The 14,382-nt window shown below is 39.3% G+C and overlaps 1 protein-coding gene across 1 annotated transcript in view; it reads right to left on the bottom strand.

Moving 5' to 3' along the window:
* Positions 1-797: 797 nt before the first annotated feature.
* man2a2 (mannosidase, alpha, class 2A, member 2) overlaps positions 798-14,382 on the bottom strand; it is a 39,448-nt gene continuing 25,863 nt past the window's right edge. Inside the window, exons 11-23 of the mRNA XM_028449777.1 lie at positions 13,195-13,377; positions 12,930-13,044; positions 12,762-12,832; positions 12,014-12,179; positions 8,831-9,070; positions 8,515-8,637; positions 8,323-8,437; positions 6,559-6,692; positions 6,337-6,478; positions 5,935-6,068; positions 3,868-4,062; positions 3,675-3,788; positions 798-3,069 (exon numbers count right to left, since the gene is read on the bottom strand). Coding sequence (XP_028305578.1) covers positions 2,917-3,069; positions 3,675-3,788; positions 3,868-4,062; positions 5,935-6,068; positions 6,337-6,478; positions 6,559-6,692; positions 8,323-8,437; positions 8,515-8,637; positions 8,831-9,070; positions 12,014-12,179; positions 12,762-12,832; positions 12,930-13,044; positions 13,195-13,377 — 1,885 coding nt within the window. The 3' untranslated portion in view covers positions 798-2,916. The remainder of the gene's footprint in view (positions 3,070-3,674; positions 3,789-3,867; positions 4,063-5,934; positions 6,069-6,336; positions 6,479-6,558; positions 6,693-8,322; positions 8,438-8,514; positions 8,638-8,830; positions 9,071-12,013; positions 12,180-12,761; positions 12,833-12,929; positions 13,045-13,194; positions 13,378-14,382) is intronic.

Here is a 14,382-nt window from a genome sequence, read left to right as displayed (position 1 = left end):
ACAAAATGACACCAAAACACACAAAACACCATAAACACACAAACGACAACTTTGTTCAGATTGGTAAGATTTTTTTTTAAAAATCTGACTTCTTAAACACTGACGTAAATTATCCTAACGCGGTACTATCGTGGGAGCAGCTGCCCTAGAAGTAAAAGGAAGAAAAAAAAGACCTACAATACCCTACAGATCATAATTAATATTTAATGTTGTCCTTTGACTGCATTGCTGCTGGAGCTCACATGCACTTTCCCTGAGGGAACCAATCTATAAGAATGATCAAAGAATCTAAAATAAGTCATCACTGATAACAGTTTCACCACATTTGGGATGTGAAATAGGAAATGTGCTGCTGATGCAATGATGCTGCTTAGGACCAAAGGAACAGGGCTGATGTTTGATGATCAATGCTGCCCCCTATTGGTCAGGATTGAAAACACAACCAAAGGAAAAGGAAAACCAGAGCATGACAAATGTTGACTAAAATGCCAATTTTGAAGTGGAAATAAGCAAAGCACACAAATAAAGTGTTTTTTTTTTCCATCTTTATTATTGTTGTTTTTTGTTTTCTGCTCTTCTGCTGTTTTAATCCCACCATGAGTTACAAACACAGAAGCCTTCATATATTATCTCTAAACAAACAAACTGGCTTCACATTTGGAAAGAAAGAAAAAAAGAAAGAGACACTTGACAGAGGAACGCAGACGCAGATCGATGCAGCAGGAGAGGAAGGTGATGACAAGGTTATCAGACGCCAACACAGACTGGAGAAGCTGGGGGGTCTCATCACACTGAAATGGTAAGCACTGCCGGGGGGAAAGGGTGGGTGTGGGGGGGACAGAGTGGCTGCACAGAGGATGAGACAAAGGCTGTGAATGGATGCTGAGAAATGAGAGGAATCATACAGAGAGGACAGGGTGGAATGAAATACAGACACTGAGAACAGCCTCAGGTTCAACTGCAGCTCATTTAAGTGAAATTAGGCTCTCCTGGGTTGGATGTTCATGCCAATGATTTGACATAAAGTCACATTTGAAAGCTCTTCTCATCCAAATCCAACCATTTCTGGATCCCATCTGTAACCGTGCAGGTTTTAGAAGTAGCGGTACAACAACATGGATCTCAGCAGAAATAGCATCATCCTTCAAGTTCATATCTAGTGACGAGAAGAGGTTTTTATTTTTTACAATTATTTTGGTCCCAGTGTTTATGCACAAAAAACTGACTGGATGACAGAGAATCTTCTGAGGTGAAGACTTTACACAGATGTTACTTTGAACTGCATTAAAAATCAACCTGAGGGAATTAAGCAACAAGTAAACACATCTGCTCTCAAGTCTGTCAAACTATTGACATGTTTCTGGAAATATCAGCGTCATCTCCAGGTCCATTGCATTCCAATTAAATCCAGATGTTTTTTCAAAAAGTGCTGCACAAAGATAATGAACTTCCTCTTCTTGACTTTCACAACAAAAGATTGAAATAAAATTTTCAAAAAAACGGCATTAGCTATTAAAAAAAATAAATACTTGGCCAAAGGCATTACCTGCACTACTTGTATATACAGTATGTTCATATCCATCATTTATATTTATACTATTTCTGTTTTGTTTTTTTGAACCATCCACCAAGTCCTATGACTTGTATCTACTTGGCTAATAAAAATTATTCCTTTTCTTTAATTGACAGTGATTAGCCTCTTGCTAGCTGTTACTACTGCCATCAAACAGGAAGTTGAGCTCAGAACCACATTGACAGCAGCTCCTTTTGGAATGAAGTGCATAACGCAACTTATTTTAATCATTTCTTATTGAACCAAGGTTGTGAAATAATACAGTTTGTCCAAACTTTTGGTACCTACACGGTCAGATAGGATTTCTCATAACTATCATGAAAAGTTGAGTTTTCCGACAGGTCAGACTTTTTGCTTTATTTGGATGAAACAACCTTTAATGTGTTTGAACGTTTTCCCCTCCTGTGTCAATGCATTGCTTTACCTTCATTAAACAGTGTTTTTCAGTCTTTGATACTATCTATGATTTAACTAAACTTAAAAAAAAGAACCTGTCGGTGTGCATAGGCTACATATTCTACAAACACACACGTTACAATATTTCTGCTGTGTGATAATATGAGGCTTAAGTCTTTGTCTATGCTTCTACTGCATACATTACTACAGTACACACCAACCTCAACAGTCAACATGTATAAGCACACAAATGATCAACAGAAACACTTGCTTTGTTATTGTTTTTCTGTTTTCTTTCTGCGTTGGGGAGTGCAGTGTCCACTCCACAGGCAGGAAGGGAAACAATCACAGATATGATGATGAATGCTCACACACAGAAGAGGAAACAGGTCGAGGATTTGCAGTTTTTTTCAGAAGAAGAGGCTGAACATTCTTTTTGCTGCGTTCAACAACCAAACCAAAGTAACTAAACTGCAGTCAACGTTGCATCACTTTAAAAAAAAAAAACAAAAAACACAGTGATTCGTATTGATTTGTTTGCTCACATTTAGAAAAAAAAAAATTGGTCAAATAAAGCTTTATAATTGCACTCTGATGTAGCACCAGTCCCCCTCTATCCCTTTGCTGTGGTGGTATTTACATTCAGTGGTTCAGTCCAGGATGGAGCAAAAGGTAGAAAAAGACGAGTCCTTCTGAAGCCAAATGAAGATCCACTTCATAATCATGTCAGACAGCAGAGGGTCTACCAGTCTTTGTCCTGTTTAGGATCAGCTGTTAGCTAACGCTGCCCCCTGCTGTGCACTGTGCACGATGTCCTGTTACAGAGGGCCCCGCCTCTCTGACATCATCATCATCATATCATCACCATCGCCTGTTTGGTCAAAAAAAAGCCTGGGATTCTCTGCCCTGGATTCTTTTTTAAAGCAGCTTTTGATCCAAAAAGGTCATTAGCGTAGTTTGAGTTTGAAGGCAGAGATCTCCATGGGATCCAGGCTGATGCTGGAGTCGTTGGCCAGTGGCGCGCTGGAGTGCATCAGGGTCAGAGACACGGGCTGCAGCAGCTGCAGCTCCAGGTTCCTGAACAGGCCAGAAACACTTAGCTACACGAGGGGGGGGTAGAAAGAAGGAGAGAGACAATGTAGGCATTAGGACTTCTATTTGTCATGATCAACATTTCTGTCAACATTTAGAATAAAGACCAATTATTCCCAATATTTCAGGAATTTTTGTTTTGTGTTTTTGTTGCTGTTTCAGTCATTTTATCTGCTTTTGTTGCAGTTCTGTGTGTTTTAAGAGCCATATTGTGTGTTTTTGAACCGTTTTGAGTTTTTCTTTTTTTGTTGTGGTTTTAGGAATTTTTGGAGTCATTTTGTGTGTTTATGTTGCAGTTCTGTGTGTTTCTGTTGCCATTTTGTGCATTTCATGAGCTATTTTGAGTTTTTTTGTTGCAGTTTTGAGTGTGTTTTTTTAAATCAATGTGTGTGTTTTAGGAGCCATTTTGTGTGTTTTTGTTGCATTTCTAAATGTTTTCAGAGTCATTTTGTGCATTTGTGTTTCAGTTTTGTGCATTGTTGAAGCCATTTTGTGTTATGCCAACTAAATATTAATTATTTCATTTTAATGCCTTATTAAATTTACTCTCAAACTGTAAAAACAATGAAAAGTATGTGATGGTGTTTGTCGAGTGTGCGTGCAGGTTTCTGACCTGTCCTTGTGTGGTGGTGCAGTTGAAGCCGAGGTTCTGAGCCTCGAGGCTGCAGTCTAAAGCCAGACGATGAAGGATCAGAGCTGTGTACGGTGACGGCGTCTGTGTGTCCCGCTGCTCTCACATCGAGGAAAGAAGTTGATAATTGTAAAAAAGTAATCAGTAGGAGATGATCTGTTAAACATTTACTCACCTGCTTCTGGATGCTTCGCAGGTTCAGCAGGTGGACGTCACAGGGGAGGAAGGACTTCAGTGGGCTGAAGGTTTGAAGGGGGGGAATGCCACGCCTCTTTGGAAGGACAGGCAGCGCTAGGACGTCGTGGTTCAAAGCAGCGTTGGTCATGTGACTGAGTATGGACGGGAAGCTGGTTGTCCAACTGTCTGTCATCTATAAAGTGGGCAGACATAAGCTTTCACCATCGTAACCAACTGATAATATAATCATGGGAGCAGCGGGGACACATTTCTACAAGAGGAATAGGATGTAATTATCTTGTCAGTGTAGGAGCTATTATTCTAATTCTACATCGGACGGACTGAACGCTAATGTCCGTGTTGTGGTGTGGAATTTTAAACCAGGAGCATTGCAGAGATTCAACGTGATACTTGTGACAGGCACAACATCACTTCTCCCCAACCTGAAACTCCCTGTCTCTGCACTCACAGAGCTGATAAATTAAGCCATTTATGCCCTTTAGTGGAAGACGAACGGGCTTTAGCTACGACTACACGGTGAAAGTGAAGGAAAGGTGAAGGAGGGGAATTGGAAACTAGAAGATACGGCAGTGACACGGGTTAATTAACATCCTCGCTGTTACCTTTTCAACTCCAACATTGAACATTTGGGAGAAGAAGGAATGAAAAAATGACGAGAGTTTGGCAAAGAAGCCACCATGCTGAGGGTGGAGGAGTAGAGGAGGAAGAAGAGAAAGAATATTAGAGTGTGAGAGAAAGATGGCAAAAAAGATTAAAGGGTCATTTCATCAAATTTTCAGGACATCCCACGCACTAGGTCTAAAAAAAATTCTGAATTTTTTTTTTTTTTTAACCAACTGTGCCATGATTATCTAATAAACGCACTAAACTTTTAGTTTGATGGGATGAATACATTTTTAGATATTTCGGATGCAATGGTTTTTACATTTTTTTACGTTACTATTTCAAAACGAATAAACAACAAATGATTATAAGACAAAGACAAAAGAATTTCAATATTTGCGAGTGTTTAAAAACAAAACAAAAAAAAAAACAAAGTTAGGGTTTAAAGTAAAATAAAGAAGTTACATAATGAAAAACTTTTTTAAATCCCAAAAAAAGAGTAACATTTATATTATCAATTAAAACAGATCAGATTTCATCTTACATTCCCACATGTCGTTATAGGCCAATGAATATAGTTTAAAAAATAAAAATAAAAAATAGAATTATTTTGGATTTCAAGAGACTGAAAATATCAGTGTCCTATGTGGTGTAGTTCCTGAGATATTGGAACATGTTGATTCTTGTGCATCCTTATTTTTCTTCCATTTTCAGCTTCCAATATATTAGGACACTACACCACACTATGCTGAAATTCAGCATAGTAACACAGCATCTCTCAGAATATACAAAAATATCTGCTCTACATCCTATGTGGTGGACATGCCAGCCCCTCAGAATTGGAAAAAAGTTAGTGTGTTTGGGTCTGGAACATGTCTGGGCCTTCAGTAAACAACTTTACATATGTCTCAACTCCCTGTAATTTATCAGCTTAGAGCTATGAACATAGACTGTTCACATCACTAATGATTAATCACATATATGCATTGGTTCCTGGGTGACAGTCTCTTGAAATCCAAAATAATTCAATTTTTTTTTTTTTTTTTTACCTTTTTCATTGGCCCATAACTGCATGTGGGAATGTAAGAAAAAAAATGGAATTTTTCTTTCTTTGGTTGTAAAACAATTTTTTATTTTGGACCCCAATGGTATATAAAAACCATTGAGTGGGAATCTCTGTTTAAAAAACATAAAATCAAAAATCCACACACACCCCCCTCACTAAATTGACTATAGTCTGAAAAAATATGAATGTAAAAAAATGTACAGTGTGTCTATTGAATAACTAAGGAGCAACTGGTAAAAAATTTTTAGACTGAAGTGCATGGGATGTCCTGAAAATGTGTTGAAATGACATGGAATGACCATATAATGTTGTTTAGAGAATGAATGAGTCCAATGGAGGTTTATCTGCCGCCTCCCCCCCCGCCAACTGACTCACCTTGTTACCGGTGGACCTGCTTTCCAGCAGCAGTCGGAAACGGTTGACAGTCTTCTTATTGTCTTTCAAGCCCTGACCCAATCCACGATTGTCGTCCTGCATCAGCCGCCGGTCCATAATCACTTCGAGCTGACCTGGAGTAGAAAAGACAAGAGCTTTCACACATCATTTACAACCGTCGCTTTTATTCACACAAATAATAGTGACAAGATTAACTGGGGGCTGAATATACATCAAGGTTTGAGCGTTTTTCACTTTCTGAGCAGCTCTGTGTTAGGCAGTGAGAGACAAGCAAACAAAACAGAGATGTCGAGCTCGTCAGAGAGGAATTCCATTATCGAATGAAATGAATAATTAATGGCGGCGCATTAAAAGAATAAAATAAACAAGGGCGAGACAGACCGCTCTCCAAGCTGCTGACACCCAGAGACTGAGCCGTGTGCAGCGTCAGGCGGTGGTGGCTGTCCTGGATGTACGCCTGGCTCGGCATTGGGTAGAAGTTGGCCTGGAGAGGAAGCTTCTGATGGCGCCGGCGAGGCTGGATCTACAACGCCAAATGTTACTCGTCACAAGCAGGGATGGAATGGAGGCGGACAATGGATGAAAAGCAGAGCCACAACAGACCTGGAACCCGTTCAGGTCTGTGTAGAAGACTTCACCGCTTTGAATGTCAGTGACCAGCCGCATGGCAAGCTCTTTATTAGTCTGATCCCTGATGTCCACCACAGTGCTGATGTCTATAGAGGAACCATCCACACCTGGAATCACAAATAGACACGCCATAAATTATCTATAATTAATAGAATTAAAAAGAAAAAAACTTAACTTTTTTAATCAGATAAAAACAGTGTAGGCCTCATGGATCAATATCAAAAAAGACATTTGCTTGGAAAAAAAAGATGTAAAATGTTGAAATTGCTGCTCACGCATTGCATTGTGGAATATGAAAAACACACAGATGACCAGACTCTGATCATAAAAAACTTATCTTCATAAAAAGCTGTGATTTACATCAGCCGGGATATGGATTATTTTAGTGGTTTGGGTCATTGTTCAAGGCATTTTGTGTGTTATTGTTTTGTGCATTTTTGTATTCATTTTGTTTATTTAGGTCGTTGTTTTGTGTTTTCACACATTTTATCATTTGTATGCGTTTATGCTATGGTTTTGTTTATTCTTTGGTTGTTCTTTGTATAGTTGTAGTCGTCTTGTTTTGTTTTTCTTTTTTGTTGTGTGTTTTCGGAATCATTTTTATAGAAGGATAAATAGAAGTGTTTTTCCTTCATTCTTACTGTGATTTATTTTGTTTCTTTGCCAGACAAGGAGGACAGTAATTGGCTTGACACCATTTCTGTTCGAGTTTGTTCCTGATATTCTTCATGATAACACCTCACTTCCAGACATTCAATTTTGGCCAGTTTCAGATCTTTCTCTATAACCCCCAAAATAAACATCCACCACTGTGTTGACGGAACTTTCAGTGAAAACACCAGAAATGTGTTGGGAAGTCACTTTGGCAGAATTTTTGGCGGTGCGCAAAACAAGAAATCACAGTAGGAATGAAGTAAAAACACGTCTATGCATCCATCTACAGCAGTGGTTCCCAAATTGGGGCGTGGCCCCAAAGGTCATTGAGCATGAAAAAGCACTCAAAAAACTTCATTGTTACTTTTTTTTAAAAATATGTAATTCCACATTTAATGTTTTTAAGAAGAGGAAGAGTAAAAAATGTTGACCTTTTTCAAGAAAAGTAAAATTTCTCGACCCATTTTGTTGAAATCTTTTATTATTCCTAGGGGAGCCCCTGATCTACAGGACTCCACATCCCACAATGCAATGCGGCAAACTTTCCCGACAATGTCAATAAACAGCGTCTTCATCTGATCTTCCTCCAGCAACTTTGTTTTTTCTAATTACACTTTATATTTGCATTCTCCATTCTCATTCATCAAATCCGTTCGCTTAACATAATTGTGGTTTTCACAGTAAAAAAAGATCTATTTTTTTCTACTTGGATTTGGTGTTTTTGTGTGTATGTCAAAATAATCAATTAACCGTGAATGCATCCAGCTGAAGTTGTGCTGAGAAAAACTATACCAATCAAGGCAAGAGACCTAAACTGTTTTTATGGCGACATATAAAGGTAAAATCAAAAGTAGTCAAAAACGACCAGTTACACCCTGGATCCTCGAGGTTTAAAAAAATGTTTTCATCATAATCTGTTGACAAGTTACATTCTCTAAAAAATCTAATATTCCCTTAAAAGAATGAGTCGTTCGCTAAAACATTCCGTTTGTCCTTCTTGATGATCCACCATCTACTGCGTTTAATGATAGTAAACCAGTGAAACAAACCACAGAGCAAAGCAGCGTAGCTTTGTTTAGTCACCTGGCACGTTGTTTATGCGGACACTCTGCTGAAAGTGTTGATAGTGAGTTACCACCTCGGAAAAAAGAGGACCCTCAACCACACGCACCACGGGGGGCTCCTTCTGGCTGTAGAGCTGAAAACAGGAGGAGGTCATGAAGAAGGAAAAGAGCACGAGGCATCGCATGTTTACACGAGACGTCAGGGGAATACCTTTGCTTTCCCATCGGGTAGGAAGAGGTAAGCTCCACTTTTGTCTTTCGAAGGACGGGTGCCATACACCATGAACTGCATGTGCACCTTCACTTCTTGGGGATCGTCTTTACGCTTGATGCTCTGCAGATGAAAAAAGCAACAGAGATGGATCAAGGAAGGTGTTCAGCGAGAGATGAAAGCTTGTTTGAGTTATAACAAGTGGTGCTGTGTTCACTTTGATCACAGCCCAGGCTTGTTAGGAAGTCAAGCTGCCTCTAAAAAGATCAAACCAGGCGATGAAAACATCAATAAGGATATCAAACCAAAGACAAACCTCCAGCAGGCCGCTGGATCCAGAGAAGCCCAGCGTTACACACTGACTGCTGATGTAGAAGGGCTGATCGTCGGCCTGCTGGGAGCGCACGGGCAGCGGGTTGGCGGCTCGGGCGGCACCGGCTCCTCGACCCGACAGCCTGAGCAGGGTGTCGGAACGCAGCGTCATGGGCGTGTCCGAGGAGTCGTACAGATGGAAAACGGCCAGACCGATAGGGGGAAGACGGACCATGAACGTCGCCTGAGCAGAGAATTAAAGAAGAATGAGAAATACAACTTCCCCAAATGATGAGTTCAGGTTTGTCCTGTAGCAGAAACACTTATGACTGCGTCTCAAAGCACTTCTTTACACCTCTGTCACATTTCACACAGTTTACAGCAGTGACGACTGCTGTAAATAACTTTGTTCTGATTTTTTTACGCCATCACTGTGGTCACCAAATAAATCTTTTCTCTGGCTTTCATCAATCACACCCATCTCTTCCACGTTCTGAAACCACGTGGATTTGTGGGCTTTTTTTTCTTAAAAATGTTATAACTTGATAAGTGCTTCGAGATGACTATTGTTGAAATTAGCGCTATATAAATAACGTTGAATTGATTTTAAAATTAAATACAACCATGGCCCCTGCTGTTGTTTTCTTTGCTAATAACTGCAGTTTGTGCCGACAAAAATGGAATTCAATCAGACTTAAAAGCATTTACACATTTAGCATTAGGGCTGCTGCTACAGTGGGAAAAAAGATTGTGATTTTGTTGCTGTGGCAAATTTCATTCAGGGCTGAGATAAATTTGAAGTAAATACTCAGTCAGAGTGAAGCCAATCATTTTACACCTGCAGATTTAATACCAAATTGAAGCATTTTATTCTGACTGAAAGGCAACATTTGCTCTGAAAGAAAGTCCAGCTGAAGCAAAATAAATCAAATTCTCCCTTTAAAATGTGTGAAAAAATATGTCTTTAAATGTTGCACTGTTATGTTGGATGAGATGCATCTTGTTGGAAATATTGGAATCTCTTCATTTGAGTGGCTCACAATATTAGAAAGCAAAGCAGAAGCGTCATGGTGCAGTTATGCTATTTTAGTCCATGTGTGGGCTTGAATTTGAGGCCACTTCTTGGTTGGAGGTCTGCTCTTGCTGCAGAGCATGTCGATCCTCCTCCAATCTGTTCTGGGCTGAGGGGTCGCCTGTTGACATTTTGGTTTTTCCAAGGTTGACTGCCGCTCTGGCTCCTCCTCCCTGTCTTTGGGATTTTGGACGGATAGTGTCTGGTTTTACCTGTGGATTTTGCTGCCATGTTCAGGTTAATCCTTCCTGGAGGCCTGGCTTCTACTCAAAAATGAAAACTTTGTGCCAGTGAGTTAACAATGAATAAACGCCACAGATGTCACACCTCATTTATAGATACATCCACTGATGTTCACACAACTTAGTTTGTCATAACACAGTTGCGATTAGCACCTAGTAACAGGTCTAATATAGCGAAGATTGATGATAGATTTTATAAATAGATTTAATATAAACACAGCTAAACAGTTTGGGCAGGTTAAGCTATAACATAAAAGCTGCTCCTGACTCCTGGCTATAGTGTCAGTAAAGGAAGAAAGACGTCCTTATTTCCTCATTCCTTGTTGGATCTTTTGGTGAAACCTGCAGCTGATCTATATTTATAGAAATAGAGAAATTATTACATTTATAATATAACTAACCACTGAAAAAAAGACTCACATTTACTGTTGCTTGTGCACCATTCCCAAAGATGGGGGATTTTGCTCAGTCTACTTCCTTGCATTAGCTTGTCTAATTTGGTGTGCCCCCAAAGTAAGTGCACGAAATCACAGGAGAATACACAAAACTTGTCAAAACTTGACAAAAGAAAAAAATATACAAAGTGACTCCAAAACCACAAAAAATGGCAACCAAAAAAAAAAAAATGACAAAAACATACAAAGAAAAAACGAAAATACACAAAAATAAGAAAAATTAAATTAAAATAAACTAAACGCCAAAAACACAAAAGGTGAAAAAAAATTCTTTCAAAAAATGAAAACAAAACTACACAAAATAGAAAATAAGCAAAATGACCACAAACAAGTACTAATAAAATAAACCACACAAACCCTTGACTTTTTTCCCCCCAGTATCAAAGCTCAGATTGGTCTTTACTCTAATTGCTTACATGAATGTTGATAATGTGGCCCTCAGTCAGATCAAACAATCACATTTTTGTGGCCCTGCTGTCATGAAAGTTGCCCATCTTTGCTTTAGATTTAACCTGGCTGCAAAAGCTGAGTAGAGGAAGTGGGTTCCTCAAAAGCTGAGGTTACTATGCCGAACCCATAGCCATTGTTCTATAAATTGGCAAATGCACCTCCTAGTGGTGACACAGATAATGCATGAGACACCCACCCACACCCATTGTGATCACTTCCTCCACCAATGAAAATTATGGAACTTATTTAAATGACATTTTACCAAAAAGCATAAAAATGTTGTACATTTATGAGAAGTTTTTAGAGAACTAAAGTTCATTAATTTAAATAACGGATCAAAGCACATAACATTTGAAAAGTACTGACAGGACGGATGTGTTTTGTTCTCCTACCATGACTTAGGTTTTGCGTCGCCTTCCAAATAAAAGGTGTAAAGTGCTTTCTGAAGTAAAGCGCTAACACTAAAATCCATTTACCATTCTTCTTAACCTATTAGCAAGACTTAAAGTCCATCAGAGAGGCGTTTTCATCTGCTTAAGTGCTTTCCTTGCCATGCTTCCAACTCCAGCATGGGATCTACACTTTCTTGGATTGCAACAAAATGTCCAAGAAAAATAAATGTTCAATCTCCAGACAAAAACCCATCTTTATGAGTTGAATTCAGATGGTGTTCTTCTCTGTTTAAAATTGCCATTCTTCAACATCAGCATGGTTGGCATCAGTTTAAAATCAGTGTTTACACTTGGAAAGCTCTGTATTGACAGTTAACAATCCATCCCTTCTTCCCTCAACATATTTTCAGTCTCAATAAAAGCTTAGAGAGAGTTTTTAAACTAGTGTGTTTAGCTGAAATAACTTCAGGCTGAGTTGTGAGCCTGACAAGAAAACTTTTGAGGGCACAATGAAGTGCAGACACTAATGGAACAATGTGCAGACTACGCCGTTCTGCAGGAAACTTTTTTTTTTACCTCAAAAACTTCTGCGCTCATTTGAGTGGCAGAGCTCCACTGAGCGCTGAGCTGCACGGGCACGGTCTGCCCATCCTCGGTGAGCACCCGCACCCTGACGGTGTTGACCAGCACGGTGACCGCACACAGCCGCTCCTGTTCCAGAGGGTTAAACAGGACCAGGTACCTGACAATGACAAATTAAACCAGATCATAATTCCAGCAAATTCTTTTTGAATAATATGTTTTTGTTTCATTTATTCAAACGACTGTTCTTCAGGAGATTTACTTTGATCTCCTGACATGTTTTGACTGTCAACTGCCTGTCTTCTTGAGAGGCGTCACCGATTGCTTTGGTATTTCCTTGATTTTTGCGTAAAAATTCCGGCAAGCACTTAAATGATTACACGAGAGCCAAGGAAACAAAGCGATCATGAGACACCTTTGAAGAAGGTTGATTTCTTTGATGTTTCTTTGACTTCTGCGTAATAATTGCAGCAAGTTATTTTTGTCTTCTGTTTAAATGATTATTATTATCATTAATATTTTTCAAATAGACCTTAAATCATTACGTGGAAGTCAAGGAAACATCAAAGCAATCAGCAGATGCCTCTGAAAAAGACTGACATTCGACAAATATCAGGAGATCAAAGTAAATACCCTGAAGAACAGTTGTCTGAATAAATGAAACCTTAATATATTAAAACAGATCAATCATGAGAAAAAGCTGCAAAGGAGATTAAAAAATGGAAGAGGAGGCAGATGATACCTCGGCCCTGCTGGGTCCAACTCAATTAAAGTGCGCTGAGGCAGAGAGTCCTGAGTAGCTCGCCTGTCATCCTGGAGAAGTAAAGATATAACAAAAGGAGAAAAAACACATCATTTTGTTTTTGTTTGAAGAATTGTGGCACAAGCGTCTCCCCGTGTGTTCTTCTACCGTCTCCAGGAAAGGCTCGGTCTGGTAAAAACGATAAAACTCCTTGTTCTTCATAACCAGGAAATGAGCAGCGTTGATGATGACTCTCTTCAGACCTATGAGTGAGCGCAGTAATCTGCAGAGGAGGAAGAATGAAAGTCACTCTGCACTCACAGGAGAAAACTTCTGGAGAGCATCAATCAGAGCTACGATTAAACAAAGGAGGTAATTTTTTTTCCCTCACATACAAGTTTATCAATTTGATCATTTGAGCACAGAATCCTACTTGCTGCCATAGTCGACGACAACATTTTCTTTCGCTGTGCCAGTAATAGCGTCATGATGCTGAAAAAGGGCGACAGAGCGTCTTGCGTCCACCAGCAAGCCGTAATCTGACACTGGGTAACGGCCTTCCATCCCAGCATGTCGAGCGTTTGCTACAGCGAGACTGTAAAGGATCTCTGCACCTCTGTAAGAAACAAACACGCTGGGATTACTGAGGATTACTTTAAAGAATGACAGCAGTTTCTTTTAGTCAGCGAACGTCTTTACAATCTGTTCACAGGAAGATACTTTCCAGATTTTTGCGAGTGCACATTTAAAGCTGCTGGAGACAATAACTTTTTTTTTTATCAGATAAAAACATAGGCCGTGTTGTAAATGTCATACTAACGTACTACTCAAACTAAGTTTGGCAACAACATTAGTATGTATTGCATTCAAACAGTATAAAAAGATTGAGTATACGAGAAATACCCAGATGTATACTATATGCACAGTGAGCACACTAGTCATACTCAACCGCCCCAAGATGCATTGCGAGTGAGCGGACCAGCTTCAAGCCAAAAATCAAACATCCTCTTTTCAAAACAAAAGCATCTCCTTGTCTTCCATTACTTTTTTCATGCTTTTGTAAAAATGGCTCTTGTTTTGAAGTTAACCGGAAGTTTTGTCAGTAGCACAATGAAGGGTCTCCGAAAATCTCTGAAATGTTGGCATGAAATGTGTTTCTGCGAGTTTTATTGATCAAATGACCAGATGTTGATATTCTACTTGGTCACTTTCTCGCCTAAAGGGGACATATCATGCTAAATCCACTTTTTTAGCCCTTAAATGCATTTTTCTGTATATTTAGAGTGCTTAGAAGTACAGAAAAATACAAATTAGTCTCTTCAGGTGCTCCGTAGATATCTGTTTTGCTCATATTTTTTGATCTGTTTTGATTTTTTTATTCTCTATTACGTTTTTTGAACTATTACATCACAGTATTTGCAGCGGAACTGCCAAATTAGTACATCGAGTCCAGGTCCAACACTTCGAGCAATCCGCCATTTTTATTTCTCGCTTTTATTTTGTAGTCCAAGCTCAAGGATGCCGAAGTTACGAGAGGATAAGTCAAAATGTTCAGTTGTTGGATGTAGTAACCCACACGCTTCATTACACCGTCTCCCAGCATCAGAACCTTTTCAAAGTG

The sequence above is a fragment of the Gouania willdenowi genome, chromosome 6 (genome assembly GCF_900634775.1).
Source record: "Gouania willdenowi chromosome 6, fGouWil2.1, whole genome shotgun sequence".
Taxonomy (NCBI): Eukaryota; Metazoa; Chordata; class Actinopteri; order Blenniiformes; family Gobiesocidae; genus Gouania; species Gouania willdenowi.
This window is presented reverse-complemented; position numbering and strand designations above follow the sequence as displayed.